Source organism: Macaca thibetana, chromosome 16 (assembly GCF_024542745.1).
Source record: "Macaca thibetana thibetana isolate TM-01 chromosome 16, ASM2454274v1, whole genome shotgun sequence".
Lineage (NCBI taxonomy): Eukaryota > Metazoa > Chordata > Mammalia > Primates > Cercopithecidae > Macaca > Macaca thibetana.
The window spans coordinates 59360341-59380456 of record NC_065593.1 but is presented as its reverse complement, the minus strand read 5'-3'; the positions used below and the strand labels follow the sequence as shown (position 1 = coordinate 59380456).

The following is a 20116-nucleotide window of genomic DNA, read 5'->3' as shown; positions in this document are numbered from 1 at the left end:
CATATGATAAATGCTGTGCTTAGAGGCAGCAGGGAGCACTGCAGACCAGGATGCCAGCTCAGATGAGATGTTCCCTAGGAGAGGCCCCTCGCTGATGGGGAAGAATGGCGGGGAAGGGACTGTAGGCTGAGGGCCTTCTGTGGGCAGAGCCGCTGACAGCGCTTAGGGTTCCAGGCTGTGAGTGCTGAGATGGGGCGATGCGGTGCAGTCAGAGAGAACTGCTGGAGGGCCTCAGTGGCCCTGCGGAGCCACATCTCAGCCCTACGGAGCGGGCGCTGGAGGCACGTGTGTCTCCCTAGCTGGGTGAAGGGAGTCTGATGAAAGGCTGTCGTGGAAAAGACAGGCCAGTGGGGAGGCTGCTGGAACGGTACAAAGGAGAGGAGCAGATGGAACCGAGAGGTACTTAGGAGGCCATTTGGCAGGGCCAACACTACCACCGAGCAAGGGTGTGGGGGGCGGAGGGGTCCACGGTGGCTCCCTGGACTCAGATGAGTGGACATTGCTGCATCATGACAGATAACCCAGGAATGGACAGCAGGTTTTGGGGGGCCAGTGATGATGTCCACTGGGGACAGGTTTTGATGCATCGTGCAGTTGGACGTAGGAATCTGAGCTCAGTGGTGAGGCTAGGCTGGGAGGCAGGTCTTGAGGAACTTTTCCGCTTGCACTGTGATGGGGGAGTGGCCTGTGGGGCAGGAGAATGACATCTGGGGGAAGGGGCGGTACCAACCACGAACTCCATCTGAAAGCATGAAGTCGGATTATAACAGGAAATGGCATTTGTGCTGAGCCCTAAGGGATCATGGGAATCTCAAGTAGTGACCAAGCAGGCAGAGGCATGGGCCTCTGGGGAGGAGAAGAAGGCACCCTCAGGGCAGGGTGGGGTCGTCTCTCCAAAGCCTTTGGCCCTGTAGGGCCTCCTGGCCCCAGTGCTGCCTTGTTTTGGGAAACTCCTTTGGGTTTGGATTCTGTGCCGTCGCGTGGCAACTGCACTGCGCTGAACATCAGCAAGTTTCTGGGATCTGTCTAAACCCAGCAGCAGACTTGCAACCTTTCCTTGAATTCTGGCAAGTAATTTGCATTTCCTAACTTTGTAGATCACCACTTTCTCCAGGCTGCTAACAAGTCATGACTGTGAAATTTTAGAATCAGAAGTCACAGGCAGGGCTTCGAAACTCACACTCCTGTGGCTGCAGCGGTTTGACATGGAGATCTCATTCCTCAAAGAAGTCCGGTGAGGTTCCCTGCCTTCCCTGCCCTCTCCCTCCCCAGCCGTGGCCGTGTGGCTTCTGCCTGGCAGTGGTGCCAGCGCTGGTTAATGAGTGCCGCAGTCACGTGACTGTGAAATGGATCCTTGTTAAATTTCTCCCAGTGTCCCTCTCATCTGCGTCATCTTCTGCAACGCGGTGTCTGGCCTGACATGCTTCCTCCGAAAGCATCGTCCTCGGACCTCGTTAGGAGACATTCATTGGGTTTTCTCCCCTGGACTATCTGTTCTTACAGAAGAAAATCCCACCTGAGTCGCTGTTTCTTTGTAGCCTTTATGTTTCTCATCACTTGGGGGAATTTTGTTACCCATTTTTTAAGACAGAGAACTCGCTTGAATAACCTCCCTTTTCTTTCAGAAACTGTTTAATGAATACAGCCAAATGTAAAATCCTCATTATTCAGACAGATTTTGAAGATGGAATCCATAGTGCCCAGCTCATTGCCTCAGCTAAGTACGTTTTTAGTATTTTTTTCAGAAACTATGTAAAAAACCCAAAACGTAGGAGGTCCTAGAGAATTTCTTCCTTGAAAACAGTATAGTATCGTAATCAATATAGAAATAAAAATAAGAACAATTCTTCCCCCGCCTTATTCTCCCAAGTGGGGATTAGGGAAACTGAAGAGAGACAAAGCGAAAAGGCTAATAACATTACAAAAATAGCGGAATGGGCCCGGGCAACAGAGCAAGACCTCATTACTAAAAAAATAAAATAATTAGCCTTCCACAGCGCACCTCTAGTCCCAGCTGCTCAGAAGGCTGAGGTGGGAGAATCACTTGAGCCTGGGAAGTCAGGGCTGCAGTGAACTGGGATCCCACCACTGCAGTCCAGCCTGGGGGCCAGAGCGAGAGCCTGTCCTCCCCACAAAAAAAGTGAAATGTGAGAAGTGTAAATAATGGAGCATTAACAAGCTATAAAAGGACACCTTTGAAGCCTGTGTTTGTAGACATGTTTTAGTCATCATTAATTTTGAATTATACAATTTGAATTTATTTCAAGTTCGAAGGAAATAACAGTAGGTAAATGCTTTTATTCCTATTTATTGGATGTTTTTATAGTATTTGTAGGGGAAGTCTGACGCTCTTAGAATTAACTTTGTGCCTTTAACACTTAAAGTAAAAGTGATTTCTGGACCTTTTTGAAGCATTGGATGCCATATTTCATTTTGCGGCTCAGATCTCAACAAGAAACTGGCTTTGGCCATTGGTCATCTGAAGGGAATGGCGTTGCGCACAGAACTCTTTGTTGAAATGGAAAGGTCCACTGGGTACAGGGGCTGTTTCCTGTAATCCCAGCTACTTGGGAAGCAGAGGCAGGAGGATCGTTTGAGGCCAGGGGTTTGAGACCAGCCTGGGCAACACAGCAAGACCCCCCCCATGGCTTAAGAGAAAAGAAGGAATGGACAGTTCAGCTGGCCTCACCCTTAGTTGCACCGGGGCAGGCCCATTGAGGAGCACAAGATAGGGTTTCTGGTCAATAAAGGAATGCCACGCCGGGCGTGGTGGCTCATGCCTGTAATCCCAGCACTTTGGGAGGCTGAGGCGGGCAGATCACCTGAGGTCAGGAGTTCGAGACCAGCCTGACCAACATGGAGAAACCCTGTCTCTACTAAAAAAATACAAAATTAGCCGGGCATGGTGGTGCATGCCTGTAATCCCAGCTACTTGGGAGGCTGAGGCAGGAGAATCGCTTGAGCTGAGGAAGCGGGGGTTGCTGTGAGCTGAGATCATGCCATTGCACTCCAGCCTGGGCAACAAGAGTGAAACTCCGTCTCAAAATAAATAAATAAATAAATAAAAATAAAAGAATGCCACTTCAAAGCAGAGGACACAGGAACGGGGAAGAAAACGAGCCTGCTAAGAGAAGATTTCTCATCTCCCTGTGAGAGAAGAAACCACAATCACAGGAGTCTGAAGTTTATGTAAAACTCCTCGGAACGGGTGGCTGTGAGACCAGACCAACAGCTCAGAGAACACCCTTCCGCAGCCGCACAACTTTGCTTTATTTAGGTGCTTGTTTTTTTGTGTGTGTTTGTTTTTAAAATAGGTATTCTTTTTTCTCTCTTTAAATAGGTATTCTGCTATAAATGAAATCAACAAAATACAAGAAAACGAGGACCGTATCTTCGTCTATTTCATCACAAAACTGTCCCGGATGGGAAGAGGAACAGCTTATGTGGGCTTCCATGGAGGTGAGATCAGAACATCAGTCAATGTATTTATTTATTTATTTTTATTTATTTTTTGAGACAGAGTCTTGCTCTGTTGCCAGGCTGGAGTGCAGTGGCTCCAGCCACTACAACCTCCACCTCCCGGGTTCAAGCGATTCTCCTGCCTCAGCCTCCCAAGTAGCTGGGATTACAGGCATGCACCACCACGCCCGGCTAATTTTTGTATTTTTAGTAGTGATGGAGTTTCACCATGTTGGCCTAGATGGTCTCGATCTGTTGACCCAAAATCCGCTCACCTCAGCCTCCCAAAGTGCTGGGATTACCGGCGTGAGGCACCGCACCCAGCCCAGTCAGCGTATTTATTTAAGTAATGTTGGAACTGTTTCTCATTTGGTTCTGCATTGTAAAAGTCTGAAATTAGAATATTATTGTTAACTTCAAGAGGATTCTTTCCAGATGCAATTAGATTTCTTACCACTGATTACTGTGAAAACGTGAATCCTGGGACGGGAGGCTGTGTGCAGCCTGTCCTGGACTGACTGTAGGCAAGCTCCTCGCCTCTCAGCATGCGGGTCACACAGAGCGGAGACCCCTGACTCCCGATGTACACTGTCAGGAACGCACCGATATGCCCGTTTGGCGGGGAGGGAGAGTGGCGGGCGTCGGGCTATCTTCAGATCTTTTTCCAAGGAATGGTCATCCGCTATTTATGACATAGAAAAGTTGGTATTCCAGAAACACGAAAGTAAGTTTACTCGAATCATTTCCTGGAGAATGGAAGGCAGACCTTGCCAGTGTCCCCCACCCCTCACTAACTGTGATACAGCAAATACAACAATGCACGGGTGAAAGAACCACAGGCCTTATCCACGCGTGCTTCCCACACCTGCCATTGCAGGTCTTACCGTTGCTGTTTATGTTGAAGTTGTTGATGTGCATAGCATCGGCTCTTGTGTAGTATAGGGTCGGGGGTTTCTGTGCAGGCCCATTCCAGGGTTTCGGCTTCAGGGTGCCAGTCATTCATTTTGCAGCAAGGTAACGACAAGCCAGGGTGTGCAGTGTTCCTGCTTAGGGCTGAGCAGCAGCCGGGAAAGACACGAGACGGTTGTGGGTGGCTTCACTCTTCACAGGGCTGTGGCAGTCTGTCCACATCGATGACCTCCGGAGATCCACCCTCATGGTTTCAGATATGACCAGGCTGCAGAGTGTCACCATCAGCCAGCTGTTCGCGCCCGGAGACTTGCCTGAGTGTGAGTCATGAGGCGGAGCCTCTGGGGAGTGGGTGGTGGAAGGGCAGATGGTAGGTGTGGAGCCTGACATGCACATGGCACTAGGAGCAGGGCCACCATGTGTCGTCCCTCAGCAGGAGCTCGGGGACATGTGCAGAACTGACTGGTAGCTCATCATCGCACCATAGGGCCGGGCAGGTGCGCTTACCACAGGCTGAGGTAGAGCTCTGTGATCAGGCCAGTCATGGAAGTGAACGCCTAGAACACGCCAGAGCCCAGGCTGGAAGGGGCTGCCTTGGGGGCTGATCTTCATGACCGTGATTTCTCATCTGCGGACCCATCACCAGAGCGGGGGCCAGGGAAGCCTGCACCTGGAGCCTAAGCACACAGACTCCCAGATGGCGCCACTGCCAGTCCCCATGCCACTTTCTGAGCAGTAACGCAATCACGTTTGCTTTGACTGCAGTGGGCTTGGAACACCGGGCAGAAGACAGCCGTGAGGAGGCGATGGAAACGGAGGCCAGCACGTCAGGGGAGGTGGCAGAGGAGGCCATGGAAACAGAAGGTTCTGAGAAGGTGGGAAAGGAAACCTCTGAACTCGGAGGCAGTGACGTAAGTTCTGGTTCTTGGGACCTCCCCTTGTGCTGCTGGTGACGCTTCCGAGCTGCCTCTATGCTTTTGCACTGGGAGCTAGAGGAGCCGCCACTGCTGTGCGGGCGTGAGGATGGCGCCCCACTTTCCTCACACAGCGACGGTCTTGTTGCTGATTACTGGGGGTTACTGGGGGTCAAGGGCATCTGCACCGGCAGTTTGGTGGGGGGTGGGGGTTGGCGTCCTTCTTTGTCCATGAGGACCGCCGCCCTGTGCTGTTTGCTGCATCGAGACCCTCATCGCATATGGGTGGTTTGGCTTTTACCCACCGTGTAAGTGGTAGAAACGGGCAACCTAACCGTCTCCACCAATAGGTGTCGATCCTGGACACCACCAGGCTGCTGAGGAGCTGTGTGCAGAGCGCCGTGGGCATGCTCAGAGACCAGAACGAGAGCTGCACGCGCAATATGCGGAGGGTGGTGCTCCTCCTGGACCTCTTAAACGAGGACAGCACGTGCCACGGTATGAGCCTCCCCACCCCTCTTGCCTCTGCCCCCACGTGGGCTCTTCCTGAGGAGTGGGCATCATTTCACTGCGTGTTGGGGACCCTCTCAGGTTTCCATGGCTCAGCAGAAGCAGTGACACAGTGGGAATCTAAGAGCATCTCTCAGATTTTGCTCTAGAATTGGCCTGGCCAAAGGACTTCCCTTCCTGGGGCGGGTGGGTCAGAAGCACTCCAGAGCCAACAGCCCAGCCACGGCCATGCTGAACGTCTGTCTCTGCCCTTGTACAGCCTGTTTCTTGCGGGTATCCAAGATGCGCCTCAATGTCCTTTTAAAGACGCAAGAAGAGAGCCAGTTGCACACTCTGGAGTGGGTGGCGAGAGAAGCCTGCAACCAGGACGCCCTCCAGGAGGCGGGCACATTCAGGTACTGTGACTAAAGGAAGGAGGGAGTGACTCCAATCTGGTGGCAGCATGGGGACCTGCCTGCGGGCATCGTCTCTCCATCCGAGCCATGGGGACTGAGCTGTTTCTTTCTAAACTTCTCAGCCATTCAAAGCTGTAATTTTTTTCCCCAAGAAGCACACAGTAGGTCTGGACAGTGGCCAAATGGCCGGTGCTGGACTCTTCCTCTACTTTTCTGTGTTTACAGTTTTGCATACTAAAAACTTTTAAGAAGCATATCTGTTCTTAGAGTAGAACATTTACTAACGTTTATGTTGTTAACCATAGAAAGGCTACTGTTTTCAGTTATGAAGTTGAAATGATGTGCAGAGCAGGCAGGGGACAGGCGGTATTTCCCCAGTCCTGCTGTTTGAAGAATGGTAACAGCAAAACCAGGACCCAGCAGCACCATTCACTGCCATGGTTATTTTTCTGTCACCCATGGGATGAACCTTGATTATCCTGGATGTGGCCGTGTGTTGTGGAGGAAGGAGGGGTGCTCTGGGCCCCAGACGGAGGGCCTCTAAGACAGACTCTCAGACCTCCTGCCTGACAGCCTAAGAAACCAGTGACTTTGTTATCTGGGCCCAGCTTTCTCATCTCTAAAAGACAGCGGACCTCCTCCATGAGTCCCTTCCAGATTCAAGCTTCTGCGCCAGTGATGGGTTCGCTTTGGGCCTACGGCCAGGTGTGATCTGCAGGAGGGAACGTGAGGAAGCAGCAGGGTGAACGGGAATGCGGGCTTAGGGAGGAAGAAGTGGGGTGAATGGGAATGGGGGCTTATGTACACCTTCCTTATGACCAGAGATTTTCTGATTCTACTTTTTCTCTAGTTATCCTTCGTTTCTTTCCTTGTCACGCCTTCTGAAGGGATTTTAGGAGACAGAAATATTTTCATTTCCCTCGGTTCCTCCTTGTGTACTCGATTGATGCTTTTTTTTTTTTTTTTTTTTTTTTTTTTGAGACAGAGTCTCACTCTGTCACCCAGGCTGGAGTGCAGTGATGTGATCTCAACTCATTGCAACTTCCATCTCCTGGGTTTCAGGCGATTCTCCTGCCTCAGCCTCCTGAGTAGCTGAGACTACCGGCACCCACCACCACACCCAGCTAATTTTGGTATATTTAGTAGAGGTGCGATTTCACCATGTTGGCCAGGCTAGTCTCAAACTCCTGACCCCAGGTGATCCGCTTGCCTCAGCCTCCCAAAGTGCTGGGATGACAGGCGTGAGCCACAGCGCCCAGCCTGTTGATGCTTTTAATCCCTGACTCCACTTCCCGGGACCAGCCCTGAGTCACTGAACCTCCTCAGTCTGCTCTTCCCCGCTCGCTGTTCATGCAGCACTAGGTCTGGCTTCGTCACATTCCGTGGTCACCGTGAGGCCTGCGTAGCCGCTGAGTGGTGGCCAGACCCGCACCCTCAGCTCACCTGCCCCAGGGCCAGCAGCGCCCTGACTACCTCAGTTCACCTCCCCTGTGTTCTGGGGGACTGGAGTCATTTGTCCTCTTGGGATTAAACAGCACAAATCCTGAGAGTCCTTTGTGTCCCGAACTCTGCCTGCCTGTCCAGATACAGCAGAATCAGGCTCAGCAACTCCAGATACAGGAACCAGGCTCAGCTGCTCCCGCCTCTCTCAGCGCTTGGGTTTTCCTTCTGCCTTTTGTGTTCTGCGACTTTTCCCAGTTGGCTCTTTTCTCCTTCTGGTCACTGGGATGCTTTGTTTTCCCAGTAGACATTTTAAAATTCTTGCCAGGATCCTGTGTACTATATATTTTAAAAATATAAGTATTTCTTTTTATTCTCTTCAAAAGAGAGGCTTTGATTTTCCCCCAACATTAATTACCTTGTGGTTTTTGTTTGTCTTTTGTTTTTTTGAGATGGAGTCTCACTCTTGTCCCTCAGGCTGGAGTGCAGTGTCACGATCTTGGCTCACTGCAACTTCTGCCTCCCGGGTTCAAGCGATTCTTCTGCCTCAGCCTCCTGAGTAGCTGGGATTACAGGCACCTGCCACCATGCCTGTCGTTTTTGTGTTTTTAGTAGAGGTGGGATTTCACCATGTTGGCCAGGCTGGTCTCGAACTCCTGACCTCAGGTGATCCGCCCACCTTAGTCTCCCAGCGTGGTGGGATTAGATGTGAGCCACCACGCCCGGTCACCTTTTAATTCTTATCCTTTACACAAGAATTTTGAAATAGAGTTTTTATTGTTACATGTAAATATATACAACAAAATATATATAACAACAAAATGTCTTGTAGTTAACCAATTATCTGTCTGCCTGTCTGTGCATTCATCCATCCATCCGCCTGCCTGTCCATCCACCCATCAGTCCATCAGCCCATCTATCCATCCACCTGTCTGTCTATCAGACACCCAGATCTAGTGTACAAAAATATCAACAGGAACAAATACTTAATTCCAGATAAACATGTGCCTTCTTGTTTAGTTTGATCTGGGACAAATTCATTTTGGTCTCTTCATCTGTATTATAGTCTATCCACATCAGATTTGTAAAATATTTATTTTTTCCAAATGGATTGTCATAATTTTATTTATTTAGAGAACCTCGATGACTTGTTCTGAAAAATAGTTACATACAAAAATTATGCAGCTTTGCAAAAAATAAAGCAGATAGGTGCGGTGGCTCACACCTATAATCCCAATACTTTGGAAGGCTGAGATGGGAGGATTACTTGGGCCAGGAGTTTCAGACCAGCCAGCCAGGGCAACATAGTGAGACCCCATCCCAACAAAAAAATAAAATTAAAAATTAGCTGGAGGTGGTGTCCCTGGGCGTGGTGGCCCTGTCTACTTGCACGGCTGAGGTGGGAAGATCGTTTAAGCCCCGGTATTCAAGGTTACAACGATCTATGATTGTGCCACTGCACTGCAGTCTGGGTGACAGAGTGAGACCCTGTCTCACATATATGTTTTAAAAATAAAAATCAAACACTACTTCACCCTTCCAGTCACCTAATGACAGTTGATTAGATGTAGAATTAAGTTCCATTCCAGTTCTGCCTCTCATCTTAGGTATTTTTATGAGTCTGTTTTCTAGGACTTAAAAATGATGAAAATGTCAAGTTCCTGCCATCGCTGTAGTGTGGTAATTAGTAGACTAGTTGTTTTGTTCATGCTCAAGAAGGAACACAATGTCAAAAGGTGGCCGACCGCCATTGTGGTTCCTCTGAGCCGTGGTGGCCAGTCTCTCTCCTGTGCTGCAGGCACACCCTCTGGAAGCGGGTCCAAGGTGCGGTCACCCCTCTGCTGGCGAGCATGATATCGTTCATCGACAGAGACGGCAACCTTGAGCTACTGACTAGGCCAGATACTCCGCCCTGGGCAAGAGACCTTTGGATGTTTATTTTCAGTGACATGAAGCTTCTGAACATTCCTCTTGTGATGAATAATGCAAGGTGAGTGGAAGGCTTTCTTTCCCTGGGGAGAGAAACTATCAGAACACAGCAGGACCCTAATATGCTCTCCCAAGTGCTGGGTGAAACGCAGCCCTCAACTTCAGAGCAACGTTGATGTGGGCGCTTTCTGCAGTAACAATCGGAAGTTTGGCTGGGCGCGGTGGCCCACGCCTGTAATCCCAGCACTTTGGGAGGCCGAGGCAGGTGGATCACAAGGTCAAGAGATCGAGACCATCCTGGCCAACATGGTGAAACCCGGTCTCTACTAAAAATACAAAAATTAGCTGGGCGTGGTGGTGCGTGCCTGTAGTCCCAGCTATTTGAGAGGCTGAGGCAGGAGAATCACTTGAACCTGGGAGGCGGAGGTTGCAGTGAGCTGAGATTGCACCACTGCACTCCAGCCTGGTGACAGAGCAAGACTCTGTCTCAAAAAAAAAAGAATAGGAACTTTATGAAGCTCCAAGACATTTTTATCTCCACCCTCCTCATTTCCCTGCTTTCAGAGCACTGGTTCTAGCCAGACCCAGTGTGGTATGGCATGGAGAAGCTGCGCTTAGAACAGCCCCGCGATCTGTGCTGCTTCCCCCTGTGATCTGTGCTCCCTCCCCTGTCCCTCATTCCCTGGTGGACCTGCACAGCCCCCACCCCCCTCCCCAGGTCTGATGCTGTGGGGCCGAGGCTCAGCTCCCAACAGCTTCCACTTCAGCTTTCAGGGGCTTCAATTCTGGATATAGATTAATAAAGAATATAGAAATAAACGTGCCCAGGCTCAGTGACTCATGCCTATAACCCCAGCAATTTAGTAGGCTGAGGCAGGAAAGTTGCTTGAGCCCAGGGGTTCAAGACCAGCTTGGGCAACATAGTGAGACCCCGTCACTACAAAAAATTTAAAAATTAGGCATAATGTGGTGTGCACCTGTAGTCCTAGCTACTGTAGAAGCTGAGGCGGGAGGATTGCTTGAGCCCAGGAGTTTGAGGTGAGATATAATCACACCGCTCACTGCACTCCAGCCTGGGTGACAGAGTGAGACCCTATCTCAAAAAAAAAAAAAAAAAGGGAGAAGGAGGGAGAGAGAAAGAAAAGAGAGAAAGAGAAAAAGAATGGAATTTGAATTCCAGTGGAAACACTTATTTAAAAGACAAGGCGCTGCTGTGTTCATGAAACAAAGACTGTCTAACAAGTTGTGCTCTGTGTTACAAGTTATCAAAGACAGACAGGCTCAGGAACCAGAAGACTTGGTTCTGCTGGAGATTTTGGGCAACACACTTGACCCCTGCCAGCCTTGGTTTGTTTTTGTTTTGCCTGTAAAACAAAGATTGCATAAGCTAGTTCCCTAGATCTGTCCTAATAGACACCCCGGGCTGTGAAATCAGCGCTGTCGGCCTGGCCTGTTGGCCCCCTTGTTTTTGAGGCCTGAGAGGAGCTGGCATCAGTGGCGGGTCTTGTCTTGTGTTTTGAGTGACATCTCACAAACCCTCTTTGTAACGTCACTCGCCTTACTGCAGACATAAAGGTGAGATGGCCTACATCATGGTGCAGAACTACATGAACCTTTCCGAGAACGCTTCCAACAACGTACCTTTCAGCTGGAGAATCAAGGACTATCTGGAGGAGCTGTGGGTCCAGGCTCAGTACATCACAGACGCAGAAGGTGAGGCTACCTCAAGACAGGTCAGATTCAGCACAGGTGAATCACAAAGGGACTGCCTGACAGTGAAAAGCAGATGCGTGGCTACCATCGCAAGGTGAATTTTGGAGATTTTAGTTTTCACACGTTTGTACAGTAGCATCCAATTTATGTCACTGTGTCATTTTAAAGTTTCTGTTGAAGGAGTGAGAGGCCCTGGCAGGACCAGAACCTTTCGGTCCTATGGCAGCGGGAGCCTGTGAAATGGTTTTTAGTGCCGTGATGGCCAGGTATTTGGTGAAATGGGGTATGTTCTGGCAACAGGAGGACTGTCACCTCTACCAGCTGGTCACTCCCATTCTGGGCCTTCTCTAAGACTGGGGCACTGGACTCAGGAGATGCCCCCAGGGCAGGCGTTCTCAGAAGGCACGAGCGCCTGGAGTATCCCCTACTCCCAGTTGCCCCATCAGGAGTCACAGCCCAGACACAGTGCTGGACTCTGCTGCCAGATGCCAGAGGGTTTGCCATAGTCCAGAAAAACCAAGGACAACGCAACACTTTTGCAAACGCCGTCTTTCATACATGCAGTAATCTCTTCCATGTTTACTTATCGACCACTCGGAAGACTCAAGGTGGCCTTTTTTCTAGGTTACCATTCTGCCACTTTTTCTGAACAAACTCAAAGCAGTCTCTCCTCATGAGCATATTCTTTTCTCAGGACAATACCCCACTGACCCTGCTTTTCTATGACAGCCTGCGAATTAGGGGCCGCACCCCGCCCACTAGAAGCCAGATCTTTCCATCTTGCATGGTCTGTGACCCCAGCCCCTGAAGAGCAGCCCACTCATTCCTGATTTACTTGGACCTGGGGGTTCCTGAAACATGCTGTGATCTATAGCCATGCAACATACAACTCATTCTTTCTCAGGTTTTTCTCTTTGGCTGTTTCTGACTTAAATTTGACATGGCTTCCACCTTCTTTTATTTTATTCCAATGGAAAAATATCCTAGGCCAGACGCAGTGGTTCACAATACTTTGGGAGGCCAAGGCTGGCGGATCACCCAAGGTCAGGAGTTCGAGACCAGCCTGACCAATATGGCGAAACACTGCCTCTACTAAAAATACAAACATTTAGCTGGGTGTGGTGGTGCGCGCCTGTAATCCCAGCTACTTGGTAGGCTGAAGCAGGAGAATCACTTGAACCTAGAAGGCGGAGGTTGCAGTGAGCCGAGATCATGCTACCTACTGCACTCCAGCCTGGGCAACAGAGTGAGACTCCATCTCCAAAAAAAAAAGAAAAAGAAAAGTATCCTAAATGTCTAGACAGTGACTATTCCTTCAGTTCCCTACAAAATCAGGCAGTTGGTGCCCCTTTGTCTACGAGCTCCCATTCGACAAGGCGTCCCCTATTCCCCTTCACTCCAGAGCAACCTGGAGGCAGAGGAGTGTCATGACTTAGACGCACTCCAGGCCACTCCTTGGTTTCCTCTCTGCAGGACTGCCAAAGAAGTTCGTGGACATCTTTCAGCAGACTCCTCTGGGCAGGTTTCTCGCCCAGCTCCATGGAGAGCCGCAGCAGGAACTTCTTCAGTGTTACTCGAAGGACTTCATTCTCTTGACCATGCGTGTGGCAACGGAGGAGGAGTTAGAGGTAGATGTTTAGATACTGGCTAAGGGTCAGGTGTAGAGCTTGCACGATGGGGACTGGATGCAGACACAGGACGTTTCTTTAGCTGCCTGGAGCTGGTGCTGTGAAGTCTGGGAACAGAACATGGTCTGCAAAGGGCGCTGGTGGGTGAAGGGGCCGTCCAGTCTCCTCTCAATGTTCAGTGCTGCACCCTCAGCCCACCACCCAGGGGCTCCTAAAAGACAGAGCTCTCCGGGAACACGAGAAGACCTCCAATTTCCCTGACATGTCTTCTTTTTAAATGTTAAATTTCTCTTGAAAAAATTAAGGTAAATATGTAATTAACTCTACAGGGTAAGAACAAATAAGTGAAATTCAATAGAAAGTCATACTTTTGACTACCTAAAAATTTTAAACTTCAGTACATAAAAAAGGAAAGTGACAATTGAAGAACATCCTTACAGCCAATATGACTACAGGTTAATATTCTTAGGAATCAATAAGAAAATACCCTAAGTTTTAAAAAATGGGTAAACGTTATAAAACAGCAATTTTATAATCATATCATTAAGCATATCAACATCCAGGAAACATTTGAAAAATTGCTTAGCCTTACTAGTAATAGCAAATCAACACAACAGTTTTTAGATATCATGTTTATGTATTCATTTTGCAAAGCTGTTTTTAAAAAAGGACAGCTGCTGGCCAGTGCTGCAAAGAAAGGGCCAGGCCACACGGCTGACAGTGGTGTGCACAGCGGGCGCCCTGCAGGGCTGCCTGACAGAGCAGTTGAGAACCTCATCTGATCTGAACTGCTGACTCTGTCCTGAGGAAACTCCTGGAGACGTGGACAAATATTTGGTTACAGGGATGTCCTTTTCAGCTTTGCTTCTAAAAATAATTTAATTGTCCAGAAATACAGGATGGGCAAATTAAAGTATGGCCATAGGATGGGTTATTGAGCTGCTGTTAAAACCATGTTTTTCAAGTATACAAGTATACTCAGTCATAGAGGAAGTCATGATGTCATGTTCAGTGGCAAAAAGCTCAGAAGACACAGTGACCTTAACGTGGGAGGAGAGGCAGATAGAAAATTGGACAGAAGCAAACGAGACAGAATAGCATGCATGGTTTTAATATCCTCTTTTATAGTTTTCCAATAGTTCTGATTTTCCACGGGGAAAACGTACCATTTTTGTAATTTAAAAATATATTCTAAAAGTTTTTTGAATCCCAGTTTCTGCAGATGGCTCTGTGGTCCTGCATTAGGGAACTGAAAGCGGTGTCAGAAGCGCCGGAGGAAGAGGTTTCCTTACCGTGGGTGCACCTTGCCTACCAGCGTTTCAGAAGCCGGCTGCAGAACTTCTCCAGGATCCTGACCATCTACCCTCAGGTTCTCCACAGCCTGACAGAAGCCCCTCGGAACCATGAGCTGGCTGGATGTGAGATGGTATGGCCCTCCTCCGCCTGCCCTGAGCAAGCCGCGGGGTGCTTCCAACTCCCCTCGGAATGGAGAGCTTTGGGGGCTGTGTTCCTAGTGGGAGATTTCTTCACAAGGCACGTACCTCAGCTTAATTCAGAGATGTTAAGAACACATCTCGCTGATGCTTCCCACATCCTAGACAACGAAAGATTCGTATGCAAGCCTGGGACACAAGTATACACGCAGCTAACAGCCAGGGCCTCTGGTGGGCTGGTGGGAAGGGCAACGCTCAGCCACGCCCTGCCGCCTGTCTCCCCAGACCCTGGACGCATTTGCCGCGATGGCCTGCACGGAGACGCTGACGAGAGACACCCTGAAGCCCAGTCCCCAGGCGTGGCTACAGTTGGTGAAGAATCTTTCTGTGCCACTGGAGCTCATCTGTTCCGACGGGCACATGCAAGGCAGTGGGAGCCTGGCCCAGGCTGTCATCAGGGAAGTCAGGTGAGACCCAGGAGCCCTCACACACTGCTTCATCTGGCACGTGCTCACCAGGAGCCTGCCAAGTGCCAGGCATGTCCATGAGAAAGACTGACAGGTGCTTCAGCCGTGGGAGGGGCTCTGTCCTCACTCACTTCACGTTTGCCGAACCCTTAGTGAGTGCCAGGCATCCCATTAGGGTGCTGGAGACACGAGAGGCAGCTGCGCATTCAGGGAGCTCACTGTGTACTGAGGCCGTAGAAAGACAAGTGGGATACTGTGACACCGTGTGAGGAATGCTGTGATAGAAAGGACACCCAGCGCAGGGAGGCGCACGGAGCAGGACAGGCCCTCAGGGCCAGAGTCCACTTCCCTAAGGAGACAGTTCCTGTGAGGGGCTGTCAAGGCGAGGTGGGACTTGGCAGGCGCAGGACCGTGCAGTGAGCAGGTTGTGGCAGTACCCCGTGCAGAGGCATCGAGTGGGACACCGAGTCCCAGCTGAGCGTCTGAGGGCGTGAGCTGGGGGCGGGCCAGGAAGTGTGTCACACAGGGCTTGCTTGTAATCCTAGCCACTGGGCCTGGACCCTGGGTCCTCATCTCCTCTCCCGTCTCACTCCTCGTTTTACTTTTGGGTTCCTTGGTGGGAGCTGAGTGAGTGACGCACTCTTTTGACAGAGCCCAATGGAGTCGGATTTTCTCCACCGCACTCTTTGTGGAGCATGTGCTCCTAGGAACCGAGAGCCGGGTCCCCGAGTTATGCAGGCTGGTGACCGAGCACGTCTTCTTACTAGACAAGGTGAGTACCTGGGCTGGCCTCAGCACACACACGGATCCACCCTTTTCCAGAAGGAAGAACAGCGCCGACACTGACCCGCAGCCGGGAGACGCTCTTTGGCTCTGACCATTTTGTCTAGATGTGCAAAGGAAGGTGATTTCATCACTAAGCCATTACATTTTCCATGTTTAATTGTTTAATTATTTACCCTCTGCTGATTGCTAAGTCAGAGTGTGTCATTTAGAAGCGATTCCAGGAACTGTGTGCAGAAAGGGGCTGACACAGGGAACATGCTTGTGAAACCTTTGGGAGGGATAACCTGGCCTTCGGAGTGATCCCAGAACAGACCACTACCCGGCCGCCTGTGGGAGCTGTTACCATTGTCACAGTCATGGAGACAAGGATGTCAGAGAATGCCACTGGGGTTGGGGTCTTCAAAACAGTGCTGTCAACAGAACCAAGGAACGGGAAACCACCATGCCCTTCATAAAGCTACTAATGTGGGGTGGTCTCCTGCAGAAAAAAGCCTGTGACCCTCCAGTGATGCACCTCTGTGGCCATGCAGTGGTGTCCAGCACCAACAGCCATTCAGCCAAACACGGCCTCTGCCTCTGCCTCAGCCGCACCCCTGACCTTCACATGAGCGCATCCAGAGCCCTCACTGCCAGGGGGTCTGGAAGAGGCAGCGCTGGCTGTGCGATGTTTGGAGCACAGGAAGGTTTACTAAAAGGAGGCCAGCACAGATGCTGGATGTGTCAACTCTGACCTATCAGAACATCAGCGACTGAGACACAGTATCAGCTGATTTCCCACCCAGGACAGGTGTGAGCAGCCCAAGGCTAAGGTACCAGCTCCTGGAGACTGGCACAGAGTCAGGTGCCCAAGCTCCTTCTGTCTTGTCCCTTTGGTGTCCCTAATGTTCAGCTTCCACCCTGTGGCCTGGCGTCACAGCCTGTGGGACAAGGGGAGGTGGACAGGCCGTTTTCCTTAAGAGCCCAACCCCGGACACGCACACACCACGCCAGCTCATGTCTCATGATCTTCAACTTGGGCACTCGGCCTTACCGAGCTGTAAGAAGCTGAGTTGTTTTTCGTGGCGTGGTCATGTGCCAGGTGGAACTTGGGAGTTCCTTTGATAAAGGAAAAGGTGGAGAGAGGGTCATAGGACACAGCCGGTGGCCCCCATGCCACCCTTTCCCCACACCCACACAGCATGCAGCCTCTCCAAGTCTCCTCATCACGTCCCGGACCTCTGGGAGATGCACAGAGCTTTCAGCCAGGTCCAGCGTGGGTCCTAAGGGCCAGGTGCCCATAAACCCGAAGGTAAAGGAGCTGACCCCTGCCTGCCCACACGCTTACAGGATTTAGGTGGTTAGGACCATGGGGAGGTTTTTTTGGTGATAAAATGGCCTCAGAAACTTACTGGGTTTCTGGTTTATTTCCTTCCAGTCAGATCTCTGTGCAAGTAACCACAGCCAAAGACCTTACCTCGTTAGTTTTCATGCTGGAAGCCTGACTTGTATCCCTCCCCAGCCCCAGCTGAAGGGCAGCCCCTTGGGACCATTTGAAACAAGAGGCTTGGGGGAAAGCCCTGCCCTTCACCGTGAGGCTGGCTCCCTCAGCTGGGCAGGAAGTTGTTGATGGAACTGCTGCAGGATGGCATGGGTGGGACTGCAGGCATGCCTGGCTTTTAGTTCTTTTGGACATATACCTTGAAGAGGAATTCCTGGATCATTTGATAACTCTATGTTTAACTTTATGAAGAAGCACTGTATTATTTTCCACAGTGACTGCAGCATCTTACATCCCCACCAGCCATGCACCAGGGTCTGAATTTCTCCACATCATGGCCAACACCTGTTACTATCTGATTTTTTCATGATGGCCACAGTGATAACTCATTGTGGTTTTTATTTGCATTTCCCTAATGACTAGTTATGGTGAGCATCCTTCATATGCTTGTTGGGCATTTGCTGTCTTCTCTGGAGAAATGTCCATTCAAGTCCTTTGCCCATTTTTGAATTGGGTTGTTGACTGACAAAGTTATTAGGATATTGAAAATACACACATCACTTCCAAGTAAGATTTATCCCAGGAATTCAAGGATGGCTCGAAATAAAGAAAAAAATCTGTAAATGTTATCAGTTGTATAAATTAAAAGATAAACTCTAAATGATCATTTCAAAATGTAGAGAGAAAGCATTTGATAAAATTATTTAGAAAGAAAGACTGTTGTCAAACTTGGAACAGAAAGGTACTCTCCTTGAGCTCACAATGCCCAAGGTAGACATAATATTAAGATGTCTATACCAACATCATGCCTGCCCATCAAATTCCGTAAGCACAGCCATTAAACTGTCTTGTACAGTGATGATGTATATTGCCTTTGAAGATGTATGTTGCCTAAAAAACAGTGTTTCCACTTCCAACTATATCCTAGAGAAACTTATTCGCTCTCAGACATATGCAAGAATGTTGAATACAGGACTGTCAGGAATTGGAAAAAATCTAAATGCCCATTAACCAGCAGACGGGTAACTGGTATCTTCATCCGTGGGTACAGGAGTGATCTGGACCTAAGGTATCATGAAGAGAATGAGTTTCAGAAGCCTCAATACAGTGTGGTATCACTGACACCAAGTTTTAAAACATTCAAAATAACATTCAACCCCATGTTAAGACATGCTTACAGTTATCCTAACAGTAGAAATCTAGAAATGTAGATACCTCTGGAGAGGGAGGGAGGGATGTGAAATTGTAATTATGTATAATGTTTTGTTTCTCTAAAAAAAAAAAATTATCCCAGCAGCTTGGGAGGCTGAAAGAAAATTTTAAAAAATTAAAAATGTTTACAAAATGATCTAAAGCAAATATTCAAAAAATGCTGAGATTTCTTAAAGCTTGGTGGGGGGTATACAGATGGTCATTATTATTACTTAGAGTATGAAATCTCTTAATAGTGGGAGGGAAGGAGACCTTAAAAGAAAAAGAAGAGGGAAAATCGTAACTTGAGAATGTAGTTCCCTGACAAGCAGCATAATCACAAAAAGGGCATTCAGAGTTCAAGTGCTAAACACAGAATCACAAAGGCCTCGCACCTCACACGCATGTGGCATGCGTCACAGCCCTGACTCAGAATGTGGTGTTCCCTCTGTTGCCTGACCCGGCCCCTGGCTGCCCTCAGCCCTCCCCACTGCTAATGACTCCTGTCACCGCCTTTCTTCAGTGTCTTCGAGAGAACTCCGACGTCAAGATGCACAGGCCTTTTGAGGCCGTGATGAGCACCCTCTGTGAATGCAAGGAGAGAGCCAGCAAGACCCTCAGCAGGTGAGACCTTAGGTTTGGATCTGTGAAGGCGAGAATTCTGAACCTTTCGTGGTTTTCACTTCTTCTGGCCGGTTTCTCTGCTTCAGAACTGACTGCCCTTCTTGGATTCTAGGTTTGGGGTCCAGCCGTGCCCCATCTGCCTGGGAGATGCACAGGACCCTGTCTGTCTGCCCTGTGACCACGTGTACTGCCTGCGCTGCCTCAGGGCCTGGTTTGCCCCAGGGCAGATGATGTGCCCCTACTGTTTAACTGACTTGCCAGACAATTTCTCTCCAACTGTTTCCCAAAGGCACAGGTAAAACACCCCTTCTTTCAAGAAAGCATCTTTTTTTTTTATTTTCCTTTTTTGGCAAACACAATATTCAGAAATATGAACTCTATTAACTTTCATTTGGTAGAAAACCTGACCTCAGAGAACTATCGAAAGAGATGCCACTGTTATGTACTTTCATAAATATTTAGTATCTCAAGATTATTCTTCCCCAAGAGATATACATATAGATTTGAGAAACAGCAAATACAGAGGAACTAAGCCAGAAAGTCATAACAAAGGTCCCCACCAGAGGCCCAAGGAATTTAGATGCCACTTTTTTTTTTTTTGGAGATAAAGAGTCTCACTCTCTTGCCCAGGCTGGAGTGCAGTGGCATGATCTCAGCTCACTGCTACCTTTACCTCCTAGGTTCAGGCAATTCTCCTGCCTCAGCCTCCCAAGTAGCTGGGATTACAGGCATGCACCACCATGCCCAGCTAATTTTTGTATTTTTAGTAGAGACGGGGTTTCACCATGTTGGCCAGGCTGGTCTCGAACTCCTGACCTCAGGTGATCCACCCGCCTTGGCCTCCCAAAGTGCTGGGATTACAGGCATGAGCCACCACACCTGGCCGACACCACTGGTCTTAATGCATCAGTATCATTCACAGTTACTGACCTGAGAACCAACCCACTCCTTGTCTAGCTTTTTGGAGGTGGTTAAAAGCAGCTCTACCTCTCTGGACTCAGCAGGCCTCAGCCCTGCTCTGTGAGTGGTTGGTTTTCTTTCCTTCCCCTTCCCTCCCTTCTCAGGCCTCCTAAAAGTGGAGCACCAGGCAAGCCCAGTGGATGGGTTGACATACTTTGCGATATTGAAGGGTACTGTTGGCTGGTCCAAATGATCAAAGTGTTTCTAGAAAGGGATGCATCTAAATATCATCTGTTGAAATGTTGAAGACTAGCTCTAACGGGTGAGAGGAGTGACTTGAA

General features: G+C 49.4%; 2 protein-coding genes across 6 annotated transcripts in view; one reads left to right on the top strand and one right to left on the bottom strand.

Annotated features, from left to right (window-relative positions):
* RNF213 (ring finger protein 213) overlaps nt 1-20116 on the top strand; it is a 322271-nt gene that overhangs the window by 90251 nt on the left and 211904 nt on the right. For all 5 annotated transcript variants that reach the window (XM_050763979.1, XM_050763977.1, XM_050763978.1 and 2 more), the window contains 15 exons: nt 1098-1234; nt 1626-1721; nt 3341-3459; nt 4569-4688; nt 5134-5279; nt 5633-5780; nt 6052-6187; nt 9426-9617; nt 11124-11269; nt 12743-12897; nt 14111-14323; nt 14616-14797; nt 15449-15569; nt 18775-18875; nt 18988-19170. In XM_050763979.1, the coding sequence (XP_050619936.1) occupies nt 1098-1234; nt 1626-1721; nt 3341-3459; nt 4569-4688; nt 5134-5279; nt 5633-5780; nt 6052-6187; nt 9426-9617; nt 11124-11269; nt 12743-12897; nt 14111-14323; nt 14616-14797; nt 15449-15569; nt 18775-18875; nt 18988-19170 (2195 nt within the window). The remainder of the gene's footprint in view (nt 1-1097; nt 1235-1625; nt 1722-3340; nt 3460-4568; nt 4689-5133; nt 5280-5632; nt 5781-6051; nt 6188-9425; nt 9618-11123; nt 11270-12742; nt 12898-14110; nt 14324-14615; nt 14798-15448; nt 15570-18774; nt 18876-18987; nt 19171-20116) is intronic.
* The window catches only part of EIF4A3 (eukaryotic translation initiation factor 4A3), a 321735-nt gene that overhangs the window by 233169 nt on the left and 68450 nt on the right, over nt 1-20116 (bottom strand). The gene's annotated exons all lie outside the window — the stretch shown is intronic.